Source organism: Glycine soja, chromosome 10, assembly GCF_004193775.1.
Source record: "Glycine soja cultivar W05 chromosome 10, ASM419377v2, whole genome shotgun sequence".
NCBI classification, from domain to species: Eukaryota; Viridiplantae; Streptophyta; class Magnoliopsida; order Fabales; family Fabaceae; genus Glycine; species Glycine soja.
In genome coordinates, this window is record NC_041011.1 from 2,206,921 (window position 1) to 2,220,175 (window position 13,255).

Below are 13,255 nucleotides of genomic sequence, written 5' to 3' on the forward strand. Positions count from 1 at the left end.
TCCATTTCTGAGGAATATACTAATCTATAAAATAGTTCATACGCACGTTAAGGACTCGAGTATACAATAAGTAGCTCCTGGTACGATTAACAAAGTGTTTTCACTTTAAAAAGAATTCCACAGGGTAAGTAAGAGTATATCAGAAGAGAAACAGTCAATAAAAAGTAGAATACATCCTGTAAGAATATAAAATTTCGCAGCAGATAGAAGCAACATAACTTCTTCTGATAAATATGTACAGGTTTTGATGCTAAAAGCATCGCTGTCTTGATATGTCTGTAAAGGCCGTTGGTTTTTAGAATTGCTCACAGACAAAGCATGCAAAAAATATCTAATTCACCAATTTGTTGCTCCTGGATTCTTAAGCACAATTCCTCATTGCATGTGACTTTTTTTTTGTTGGATTACCATGTATGCTCAACACTCAATGACGGAAAGTCTTCACAACCTTCTCTATCTGTCGCCGGCAGAGAGGACAATTGGTCAAGTGTGAAGAACAAGCTGTACAGCAGCACATATGCCCACACCTGACAACATAGCACAGACCTTAGGGGCTTTTAAATAGAGTGTGGAATTAAATAGATAACTCTACTTTAGTGGCCTTGAACATCTTAGTCTGGGTGGTTGTAGCACTAGCAGGCATATATAGATAGTGTGTATATAATAAAAAGAGTAATTTTGGGTGGGTTGGGGTAAAGCATAGCATATAATACAAATAACAAAGAACATTAACTCAATACGGGGAGGGTGGGGTTTAACTCAAGGGAAATGTTTCCTGCAATGCCAGATTCCTGCTTTTATTTGCCTGTAAAACTCAGATTGAATTTAATATCAAAATATAGTTAACAGAAATAATTTTGGCCACCAAACATTGTTTTGAATCATTTGGGATGAATAAGCATTTTCTCTTCATGTTTAATATAGTTAATAAAGATCATAACGAAGAAATGGCTGAGATAATTTATATTGATGGGAAAAATAACAAAATTGTGGAAGTTTTCTCATAATTCTCAGTGCTACTGCTTTTATAACAGCCAGTTGTATGCAGAGAAACATATAACAGACTAAGCATTGACAACAGAATATTTTATGTCAAGCAAGAAAGAGGATGGGATTGATAGCTTACGGAACAAAAACAGCATTATATTCCTGCTCAAGGCATATTACACACAAATCTGGCATTAAGCGATCCTTTTTAGCACCATCTGATAAGCTGTCGGCCTTTTCAACTGAGAAAGAACCACAAATTTTGGTAACTATTGAAACAGGCATTGCAAAAACAAATATAATTGAGCCATAAACAATTTACCATCATTATTTTGTCCCGACTTCTTAGCAGCTGCAGCAAGAACCCTGAATAAAATTGTTCAGACTGATTAAAAAAAGACAGGTGCAGGCGAATATGGACGAGTGGATTAATATAGGCCATACTTCCAATTAAACTTGAGAGGTGAACTCTTTTTTCATTAAAACAAAGTTATATCACTCTTTTCCTAACTAAAAAACTTTCAACAGTACCTTCTTTGAAGTTCGCTGCGGCGCCGTCTTTCCAATATGTACCGAATAGCATGCTTGGCTATCAGATAAGCACCAAACACCGTCAAGCCCACAGAAGCATACTTATACCACCTAATAAGAAAATTTAGTAAAAAAAAACATTGGATACACCAAACACTCAATAGTCATCCAAACATTTGAAAAGTAACCTTGCCCATTTCCCCAGATTTGCAATTAGTTGATCAATTGTTTTGGGAGAGACATAAAATGGCCCTTTGTGGGGTCGCTGAATTCGAATAGCGCCAACATCATCTTTAGCAGCCTGATGATACATTTTAAAAATGAAATTAAAAAAAAAAGTTGAAAACAGTAAAGGATTAATATTTAATTGACACAAAAATGGCACCAGAGTTGATAATTGAAAATAGAAAGGAACAATTTGAATAAAAATAGAAATTGCAATCGTTTTTGCTTTGAAACATAGTTTTTTATTTTTAATATATGCTGTAATGTATCTCACTTCAAATGTATCAAATAATCAAATCTACAAGAAGCTTTTCCAATCGAAAATTTACATCATGAGTATTCAAGTCATCAGATAAAAATCACAGAAGCATGTGTTTAATGAAATGATTGTTCCAGCTGTAGAAGCAAATATGTCATGAAGTTTTGATGATGTCAAAAAAACGCGCTTCTCATGTTTGATCCAAGACAAGACTCCAAGAAATCCAAGATAAATGATGAATCTAATCTCTAGAGTCTTAGAAAGAGTTTCTAAATTGATGATGCACAAGTTATGGCCAAAGGATTTTTTTTAAAAAAGTTTTTAGGAATTCATGAAAGTGGTATTTACTCTCTGGTAATCGATCACCAGTGACCAAAATGCTTTCTGAAATGTTTTTAAAATGTTTTTAAATATTTTTGAAAGCTTGTAATCGATTACACAAGGTTTGTAATCGATTATCAGAAGTTTTGAACGTTTTAAAACAGTCTTTAGAAATTTGAATTTAAATTTCAAAGTCTTTAATCGACTATAGAGTGTATGTAATCGATTACTTTCAAATGTGAAGAGTCACAACTCTTCAGAAAATAACTCCCAAGAGTCACAACTCTTCAAATAACTCCTAAGAGTCACAACTCCTCAGAAAATAACTCCCAAAAGTCACAACTCTTCAGAAAATAACTTCCAAGAGTCACAACTCTTCAGAAAATAACTCTCAAGAGTAACATTTGTTCAAGACATTTTTGAATGGCCATCAAAGGCCTATAAATAGGTGACTTGGGACACGAAATTCCTAAGAGAGTCTTTCTGAACCAAAATGTTTTATCCTCTCGAAAACATTCCTTGGTCAAATACTTGCATATTCAATAAGGAATCTTGATTGATCTTCAATTGTAATATTCTTCTCTTAAAGAGAGAAAATTTTTCCTCTTCTTATTCAAAGAAAGTTGTTTAAAAGACCGAGAGTCTCTTAAGATGTAAGGATTTCTGAACACAAGGGAAGGGTTGTCCCTGTGTGATTCAGACTTTGTAAAAGACATTTTACAAGATAGTGAAAATCTCAAACGGGTTGCTTGGGGACTGAACGTAGGCATAGGACGTGGCCGAACCAGTGTAAAAACTGAGTTTGCATTCTCTCTTCCCTTAAACTTCTTTTAATTATTGCAGTTTATCTTTTACTTAAAGAAGTTTATTTTTGAATTGTTCTTTGAGTAATTCATATTAAGGGTGCATTGTTATCCAAAAAGAAAATTAAATTTTAATTAGGCAAAGTTTTGTATCTTAATTCAACCCCCCCTTCTTAAGATACTGAGACCACTTGTCTAACACCAGCTAGTAGCAGGGGAAGTATTACTCTTGTTATATCTTGTAACATTACCTATATATACTCTGCAACCCTGCTAATACCAATTATAATGAAATTCAGTAGTATACGACACTATTGAGAAAGTAACTAGGCATATTCTTGAAATTAATTACATTACCTCACCAACAACAGTCAAGGAAGTTCCAACTGGAAGTACCCGTTCAATTCTCTTGACTCCAAGCATCTGAAAGCATGGTCTCAATTATGCCAGTTTACAAAATAAGCAGCTTAATGCTTCTATTTTGCTTTTATTTTTGCAGGGAGAGGAGAGTAGAAAGGATTGGATGGATGCGAACACTCGCACCTTGAGACCTTGCAGATAATCCAAAGTTCCACGTACAAGTGACCGACCCGACTCTTCAAATGCCTCAATTCCAACAGGTAATGCAAAACCAGAAGCACCTCGAGCTCCAACCACATGCACACGATCAGTCCCATCATCCTAATATATAAAAGACAAAGGCACCATGGTCCTAATATTTACTTCAAGTGAATTTGGTATTCATGCAGAGAACATGTATTTATCAACAACAACAATAATAATAATAATAATATTTGGCAGTGGGAGGGGAGTGTTCACTTAATAAGCTTAAATATTGACTCTAAAAAGCAAATATCCCCTCAGTCTGATAATAGATACTCCCTGGGTTCCTAATTATAAGACTCTTTCAACTAATTCACGCCCCTTAAGAAAAGTAGTTAGTTTAGTTAATCACATTAAATCTGTAAATTAATTGTACTAGCATTCCAAAATTATCCTTTTCTTATCTCTCTATTCATTTAATTGCTTCTCATTAATGTTTGGAGAGAGAATAATTTAGTAAGGATATGTAGGAAAAAAAAATAATGCATCTAGAAATTAGAAAAAAATCTTATAAGAAGGGAAAAAGAAATTTCTGAAAATGATCTTATAATTAGGGACGAAGGGAGTAATCAATAATAATTATAATTTTAAAAAAAATCTATTAGAGGAACAGAGGCAAACTGCACACCAGATACCAAGGAACCTCTTTACTCATTGATAGCATCAAAGCGGAATCTTGTATCCAGGAACCAGCATCATTGTGTTTAAGAAAATGTTGCTCTGCCTAAAAGGAAAATTATAGATGAGGTTCAATATTAATCACAACGGTAAGATGACATAAGCAACATCCTCGTAAAATGGAGATATTAGTGCTTTATGTCTACGTACTGTTTCTTCAACTATTACACCTCTTAAACCACTGAACTCGCAGTTAATTGGGGTTTCAGAGCTAACTCTTCCAGAAATTGTAACAATCAAGGGTAATATTTCTGCATCTAACAGTTGAGCTGAAAAGTGAGGAATCCCAAGCATGATCAGAAACCATAACATATACTGTATCACAAATTATCAAGTAGTAGACTCTAATGCAATGAAAGCACATCTAAATTTGTCTATTCAGCATCGCAGAAATGTAAATCAATTTTGCTTTAATAGCAAGTACTACTGATTGAAATACATAATTACATATCAATCAGGCCAGTATCATATGGATCATGTCTAAGCTTAAAATGAATGTGAAATGTGAAACTCGTTGTTACTAAAATGATAACTAAAAAGTATCTTTCAACAAACAGGCAGCAAGAAGGGTGAATATATCATGACAAATGATTATCAGCGAGCCAAATAAGGCCAATCTTGGGCAACTAACACTTTCCAGCCAGATACCACCAACATTTGGCCCCTGGAAGCTACCATTAAAATATCAAACACAATTAATAAAATGCTACAATACCAATAGGTTGCATGGAATTCAGCTAAAAATTGTAATGCGTGATCTATAACTTTCTTCAACCACCAATTTTTCTTGTAAATAGCCCCACGAGACAGCTGAAACAACTCTATTAGAATTTCGGTTTAAGCCAAACTAAACCCTTAAAAGCTAGTTCATTGGGGTAAGAGTTGTATCTCACTTATGTACAGTATTTTAACTATATCACTAGTCAATTGGGATCTCCAACAGCCAAGGACTGGCTAGGATAGGCCCAACAAGCATGTGGTTCGATAATAGTCCAATAGCGGGTGGCCTGATAGGTTTAATAACAACCGGCTAGCATATACATATATGCATATACTATTTTAGCCATATCACTAGTCCATGTAGGATTTCCAACAAACTAGATACAATTATATCCCCCGGTTATATATGAAATCACAAGCAGCATTTGAAGATCAGTGACTCAAATCATGTTACTCAAAGCAACAATAATGCAATTCAAACTTGCACAAGTATAGAATACAAAACTCTGGAAGCATAAACCAAATGTGGGAACAGTAGAGGCTTGAGCTCGAGAAAAAAGACACAGACCTAGTTCCTTCAGCTGATTGACCCTTGTAACGGATTTAAGAATTTCCGCATCCCTGTACCCATAAGAAAAGGAACTTTTAATACATATATAATGTTCTCGACTGGCACAAACGTGATTCAATCATTTCAAGTGGAAGCGATGGATGAATACCTGCCACTGCTTCTGCCGAGAAGGTAAAGAGCAGCAGCACTCAAACAGCAACTGAGGCCACCCCAAGGAATCATCTTTCGTGCGTCCAAAAAAACACTAAGCAACCAAACCCATTGCTTTAATTCATAAAAAAAATAATCAAAAGGGAATTGGGGTTGCCAAATCAATCTATGATTTGATTTGATTGCGTTTGTGTCGCTCGCGAAAGTTAAAGTTCCTTTATTAATTTCGCGAGAGAATTGGATGCAAGGAGTAAAGTGAAGGAAAAGGGCAATAGAAAAGAACAGGATAGTGTGTCGTGCTTGCTATGGGGTCTTTCCTTTCTTTCCTACCTCACAAAATCATTAACATTCCCTTCCCTCTAATTCTTTTGGTTCTCTATTAGTATATTAACTTTTGTGCTATCAATATAAAAGATTTTTTCAATAATTAATTATAATTATAATCAGATTAGTTTTTGTTTAGATAAGTTTATTAAAAAAATGATGTTAAAATAATTTCATTTGGATACGATAAAACAATCAACTTTTTGAAAGAAAAATAAATAAATTAGTTATATTATCTCTTGTGCTTTTAATAAGATATAAACAAGTGTATTTTGTTTTTGAAGAAAAGTAAAAGGTATATTTATTTATTTATTTCTCATGTAAGTTGATATATTTATAAGCCAACTAATAAGTCATATGTATTAGTGAGAAAAATTATACATTAAATCATAAATGGTATCATTAAATATAATTGCTAACGTTTAATTTTGAATATTCTTAATTGAAATTGAAATTTATTATTTAATAAAATTAATTGATTTAACTGTTTTATATCAATTAACTAAGTATTTGTTTTCTATAAAAAAAAAATTAAGGCAATGATATAAAAGGTAAATTTTTTATGTTGGGACATACTTATTGACTTTTTAAGTAAAAGATAATAATCAATTTATGATAAAAATAAAATATAGTAATTAAATTTTGAAGTAACTAGTTGCAGTAAATTGTATAATTGTATAATTTTGTACTAACAAAAAAATAATGCGATATGAACATTTTCCAACACAATAAAAGGGACATAGCATTTTCCCCTCGTCTTTTGGCTGGTACCTGAAATTTCATGCATAGTTGTTTTATTTCCTTGTCGGAAATGTATGGAGAAATATAGTGCCACAAACACAAATGCATGAGTGAATAATGTTACAGAATACATGTGGTTGTACGGTATTGTCGGTACAATGTTTCACAAAATCTGTGCTTATCCATACACATCAACATATGAACATACGCAACTATATACACCTTCCTCTTTTTTTTTTTCTTTTTTTTTTTACAAAAACACCTTAAAAAAATATCCAAGGAATCAAAAACACTACAAAAGGATTTATAACAATTGATATATTCTGCTCAATCAACTGACCTCTTTTTTTTTCTTTTTTTTTTTTTTTTTACAAAAACACCTTAAAAAAATATCCAAGGAATCAAAAACACTACAAAAGGATTTATAACAATTGATATATTCTGCTCAATCAACTGAAATAAAATTAATTAACTGAACTACAATTAAAAGAAATTCACAAAACATACAACATTTTCTCTTAAAACATGATGCTACTTTGCTATCCAGTCAAAATGAAATTCATAGAATACTCCGTAATTTGCAGACAGAAATTAATTTCTCTTTAACATCAATTCTTTCAGAACCAGTATTACCAAAGTTCACCTCCACTGACTTCTGTCACTCTCGTAAATTCTAGATTTTAGCTATTAAAAAGAATAAAAAATTTCATGTTTTAGTTTCATATATTAGATCGAAGATTACTGCTATATGTGATGAACATTAGTGACACTAGCATTACAGCACGCGTTAATATTTTTGCAGAGATAATCCATGCAAAGATATTGCATCATTTGGTAGCGATGACACCAAACAACAATTTCACCAAAACAGTATTTCATTGCAAAATTTTACATTACTCTTTACAATTTGTCTTACCGCCCTAGTACCAAGCAAACGAGTATGTTCTTTGCTTTGATTATTGAAATGAGGTACTAACCATACCGTAAGTACACCACCCAAGTGCTGATCAAGCCAATCATCCACAATCTTGTGCTTCCAAGATCAAGCAAAGGTTCATTTGGTTTGAAACCAAGATTGCTTTGCTATCACATCCTCAATACCCATGGCAACGGACATCCAACTGATCAGGTACAATGGATGTTCCAATGTGTGGCCTTGCAACGCTTACCGCTCTTCAAACTCAAGCGATCATGTCTTCAGAGGTAGTACTCAAGCAAGCCTTAGCACTGCCACTGCTAGCAATGCGGCGGCTCTGAAGTAAACTTCTCTTAGGCTCTTGTCGACCTTTTGAATCATTTCCTCATCTTTCAGTCCAAGCTTTCCTGCATTCTTGTTCATGCAGACAATTGTATCCCTTAGCTTATTAACTGCCCAAGAAAGCCAAACCAGCCCAAATCCAAACCCAGTGTTGAGGAGCTTATAAGCACAAAAGGGAACCCCCCTTCCACAAGCTAGCTTACAGATCACAGATAGCAGGACAGCAAGGCCAGTACCGGCAATGCTGGCAGAAAATTGTGTGAGGAGCTCAGGAAGCTCGGGACCAGATTTCTTCAGGGAGAGAATTGCTGTTTTCCGGTGTCGCCTCTTGTCAACCATTAGGGACAGAAGGCTCTCACATGCATGTAAGTAGTTCTTCTTGAAGAGATCCCTCTCTCTGGCTACTTTCTTGTTCTTCTTTTGTGATGGCTTGACTTTCACTTTCTCAGGACTGTTAAGCAAAAAAAAAGCAGCAGCAACATAATATGTTTATTGAGCAAGAAATTAATATGGTCATTGTATGCTTAGTAGATGAGACTATCCACAACCAGAGAGAGAGAAACGGTCAGCATAAATGAAAGCAATAATGCAGCCCAACTATAAAACCTAACTCTTCTATTTCATGATGTTGAAAAATATATATATTTAATATTGCATTAAAAGAAATTTTACAAGAAGATAATTCTCCCTCATCAGACGCCTATTAAAAAAATCAGTTAGTAGATGGATTATCCACATAGGCCATGGCATGGGAGAAACAAAATGCATATCAGAGATGAAAAGCCCTCAGACCAAAGTTGCATTTTTTTATAGAGAACAGAATCATTATGAACTATTATTTGCATAAAAATAAGTAACTTCCTAGACAAGCATCTTTTGCATACCCCAAAGTCAGGAATTAGATCAGTTTTCAGGGAGAACATATTTTGCATACCTCTTTAAAGGAACAGTCAATGTAGAATGAATATCCAATGTGGAGGAAAGACTTCTGACTTCTACTTCGTTGATACTCATCCTGTCCATAGAGATTTTCAGCAAAAGTCAGTTGCTTGATGTATAACAAACAAAAATAGATTGTTAAATATATGGATTTAAAAGTTTATTACTGAAGTATATAATAGCAACATCAAAGTTTATTGAAAAAAACAGTTGAAACAAGGAATCACTATGCACAAACTAGTAAAGCAACTGATTTAACTAGTGTAACTTGTATTATTTTTTGGTATTTATCGCAGAATTAGAAGACAATTCCATATGTGCATTTGGAAGAGCTTATTTTAGAGGAATAATTCTTTTTTCTTTTATTAGTTTCCTAAGAGAGAATTTGAAATAAAAAGGACTATTTCTCAAAATTAACAGATGTCACATGTGCCTTTATGAAATTAGTATCAATAAACCCATTTTGTAAAAAATATACACTCACACACATGTGGAGGGAACAAGTGAAAACGGAAGTTTGTTTTCCCATTGACCAAATTTTAAGCTATCTTAAAGAAATTATCCCAAACTAAAAGCAGTCCCTCCAATACAAATGTAACAAGAGGTAAGTAATTCTTCAGAGTGACAGAAATATGTACTTAATTTTTATTTGATCTTATGGTATATTTCATTTAAGTGCTTTTGTGTTTTGTTTTCCAATCAAATTCAAATTTCACCTTGGTAACCAATGTCAACCATTATTACATGGATTACCAGCTTGAAACTCCAATTTTAATTAGAGAACAATATCATAAGTACCTAATGAACTACACATAAGTTTAGTTCATAAATTAACTATGCCAGGTACACAAGGTAATCCATTATCAATTTTGCACATTTGTGAATACAATTCTTCAACTAGTTGTCATGAGTGTAAAATAACAGAGTTGACAATGCTAAAGCTAAATCATGCAGATCGCAAAGACTCCAGTATCTGCCAATGCATTAGAGAAGAAACACATTTGAAAACATATATTTTCCAAGCTTTTAAATTTGACATTGAAAATCTAATTAAATCTAACTTAATTCATAGATCAACAGTCTTTACACACACAAAAATGTTGATTAAATTTTATTCTACTCTGAAAATGTAATTCTAAGTGACCTTCTGAAACAGTTTACAATTTCATGTGATCAATTGACTCTTAAACAAATCCACAAATTTATACCTGCTGAAGTGTGGAACAAGCATAGATTGTTTTTCACCCTTACGTAATAAGTATGAGTCAGCAACTACAGAAAGAAGATCTTTTATCTCAATTGCAGTGTCCATAAAAGTGACTTGACCATCTGGATGAACTGTAATCTTTGAACTAATGGGCGAATCTTGAAAAATATCAAGCAAAAGCTTCGGGATGAAGAATTTGCTTTTTGGGATAAGAGGTGTCAATGGTTTTTGAGGTTCATCAATGCTTGACAATTGCAAATCCATCAAGTCAGACAACAAAGATATATGTACTCCACCTATCCCAGCTTCAGCACTCTCAGACATGATACACTGCAAAATTTTATCATGCTCACTGCATTGTTCAACGATGCCAAAGCCAAAATCTACTGGGCTTGGATATGTTTCTGTCACAAAAAATAAATGAAATTACTTAGTAAGACACAGCAGATTACACAAATTTAATAGCATTGAGTCATTAAACATTCATCAGAGAAGTAAATAAAGGCTCAATAATCAAATCTACCATCTGCTCACCAATTACTTACATCATTCTAGAAACTAGCAATGCATCATATCTGAGAAACAAAACCAACCTCACTGATTAGGCATTACCATAGTCTTTTTGGTCATTGGATTTAACATTTGACCACTACATTAACATGTGAAATAAAGAGGCATATTCAATACAAAAGAGACACACACAAATGGTCCATAACAGCATAAGTTGAGAGAAATGACACATGATGAAGAAATTATTGTAATCGGGTTCACATTCAGTGATCCATGTGGATGGGTTCCAATCCCTCCCTTGACTTGTAGCCTTGCTTGGCAGCCATCTCTTTCCAAGGAGATACATTGTCACTTAGAGACTAGTTGAATAGCATCCTTTTTAGGTACGGTGAAAAAAGTCCTTGGAGGTAAATTCTCTGCTTGCCACTCTTAGATATCAAGTATGTCACCGGCAACTTGATTTCCATTCTTGGAATACCTTGTCCTTACTACCATAGCACTAAGAAAATAATACATTAGTACTGTTCAACCTACAGCAAACTATAGGTTTACATCCACCGATAAAACAGTGATAATTCACCATGATCAATGAAAATTACAAGGAGTAATCTCTCAGCTCTCAAACCTCACCCAATACAACCAAATCCTCATAGTTGCCAAGGTTTAGTACAATCTATGATCTAATCTAACTACTAATTACAACATATGTGCTGGTCCATACTGCAGGGAGTGCCTCGAAAATTCCTTGACTGATTGCACCGCATGATTGCTTCAAGTGTATGCCCAAGACAGCCATACTTATATACAAGCCTTTTATAACAAAACTGAAAGAGTATTTGCATGCTTATTAGTTATTACATCACTGGCAAATAAAACTTAAGTGATGTAGCTACAAGCTATACAAATTGGAGTCGAGCAACCAATCATGTAACATTGAAGAAAGAGTTAACAATCAAATGGTTGGATCAAATACAACTAGTGAGCTTCCTGCACACCTTGGACATCAATAAGCATAGGCCTTTGAGTCGACAAGTTCACGTTGACAATCTGATTAGAATTGAACCACTCTTTTCGGGACTTGCTTGACTCCTCAAATGGATTTAGTGGGGATCCGTATCTGATAATTTCAGGTTTCAGTACAGATGAAGGCAATAATGGTTGACAACCCTGTCTCAAACAAAAATTCAAGGACAAAAACAAAGTAAGGTATTTATAAAATGATGAATTACTCAGAAAACCATAATCAATTAAGCATGCTAAAGTATTTTGATTCTAGAATTGCAATACAAACATCAATTGTGAAAGAAAAGATAGTCAACTCCAAATTTCAGCTGTTGAAATATGGATAATACATAAAAAAAAATCCGAATTGGGTAGAAGGGCAGCACCCCAATACTATCAGGTAGGGCATCAATGACATGTTAAGAGTGCGAACAGAGACCCACCTAAAAGATTACTGTATAGGCCCCAAACAGTTCTAACCAATTACAACTATTCAATTAGTCCCTAGGTGCCAAGGGATCTCCCTCGGGATTCAAATACACACCCATGAAGAAAGTGAGAGTTGGTACCAAATCCTTAACCACCTGTGCCAATCCACGTTGGCATCAAAAAAACCCTTTGACACCATAAACAAGTTGCTACCACCAAATAATAAAAAATAAAAACAGTTTTTTACCTTGGTAATGGTGCAGCCAACCATGGCCAGCTCTTGCTGCAAAGTTAGCCCCGGAGGGCATCCATGGGAAGCAATCAAGCACAGTTTCTGCATCATTTTTTTTGTGTGTTGAGAAGAAACGAGGTTTTGGAAACCAAAAACTCCTCTCCTTTCGTGGCTCTGTTACAACCCCATCGACTTATCCCTACATGGTCCTCAAATCCGAAAGATTTTCCGCTATCTGAATCTTTGAGTGGTGCCAGAAAATTTAAAATATAAAAATAAAAAGTGATTTTATGTGATCCATTTGTTTAACCCCACAAACTTCCGAAACTGTAGGGATCAACGGCACGGTGGGGATGACAAAATCCAGGTTGTCTTCTTCGCCTCGGACTTGGACTTGTTGGGTGGTTTGTTCCCGTGAGCCCTCAGTCTCACCTACTCTTTCATTTCTGACTCATCTCAATCGTTCATTATTTTTCGCTTATATATCTGGATCGTTAAGAGCATCTCCAACGCCAGTTCCGTGGTCCACGTGTCATGATTTTACATGCCCTACCAGCTCCTGACGGCGCACGTCCACCATTTGTTTCCTTGAAAAATCTCTCCTCCATGGACCCCGTTCTTGTACGCCTCCTCTTCTTTTTTGCAACTTGATACTAATTAATTGAGAGAATTTATGTAATTTAATTTTATGTAAAAACTTCCATACTATTAGTCATTTTATAATATTAAATGTTTTAAAAATAATAGTATTGATGTAAGTAAAAA

The 13,255-nt window shown here is 34.3% G+C and overlaps 2 protein-coding genes across 2 annotated transcripts; both read right to left on the bottom strand.

Moving 5' to 3' along the window:
* Positions 1-17: 17 nt before the first annotated feature.
* On the bottom strand, positions 18-6,201 carry LOC114372379 (E3 ubiquitin-protein ligase SP1). Its single transcript, XM_028329895.1, has 11 exons — positions 5,847-6,201; positions 5,696-5,748; positions 4,558-4,676; positions 4,358-4,453; positions 3,670-3,807; positions 3,484-3,549; positions 1,707-1,819; positions 1,519-1,629; positions 1,310-1,353; positions 1,127-1,229; positions 18-527 (listed from the first exon to the last, which is right to left on the bottom strand). The coding sequence occupies exons 1-11, from the start codon at positions 5,918-5,920 to the stop codon at positions 425-427; spliced, it is 1,020 nt and encodes a 339-aa protein (XP_028185696.1). The 5' UTR covers positions 5,921-6,201; the 3' UTR covers positions 18-424.
* Positions 6,202-7,677: 1,476 nt separating this feature from the next.
* On the bottom strand, positions 7,678-12,943 carry LOC114369819. Its single transcript, XM_028327074.1, has 5 exons — positions 12,506-12,943; positions 11,823-11,994; positions 10,319-10,721; positions 9,106-9,186; positions 7,678-8,622 (listed from the first exon to the last, which is right to left on the bottom strand). The coding sequence occupies exons 1-5, from the start codon at positions 12,599-12,601 to the stop codon at positions 8,124-8,126; spliced, it is 1,251 nt and encodes a 416-aa protein (XP_028182875.1). The 5' UTR covers positions 12,602-12,943; the 3' UTR covers positions 7,678-8,123.
* Positions 12,944-13,255: the final 312 nt, after the last annotated feature.

Coding starts and splice junctions, on each gene's coding strand:
- LOC114369819 (XM_028327074.1), bottom strand. CDS start 12,601: ATGATGCAGAAACTGTGCTTGATTGCTTCCCATGGATGCCCTCCGGGG. Junction 11,995..12,505: donor TTGGCTGCACCATTACCAAG/GTAAAAAACTGT, acceptor TGTTTGAGACAG/GGTTGTCAACCATTATTGCC. Junction 10,722..11,822: donor TATGCTTATTGATGTCCAAG/GTGTGCAGGAAG, acceptor TTTTTGTGACAG/AAACATATCCAAGCCCAGTA.
- LOC114372379 (XM_028329895.1), bottom strand. CDS start 5,920: ATGATTCCTTGGGGTGGCCTCAGTTGCTGTTTGAGTGCTGCTGCTCTT. Junction 4,454..4,557: donor GTGTAATAGTTGAAGAAACA/GTACGTAGACAT, acceptor TTTTCCTTTTAG/GCAGAGCAACATTTTCTTAA. Junction 1,630..1,706: donor AATCTGGGGAAATGGGCAAG/GTTACTTTTCAA, acceptor TTTTCTTATTAG/GTGGTATAAGTATGCTTCTG.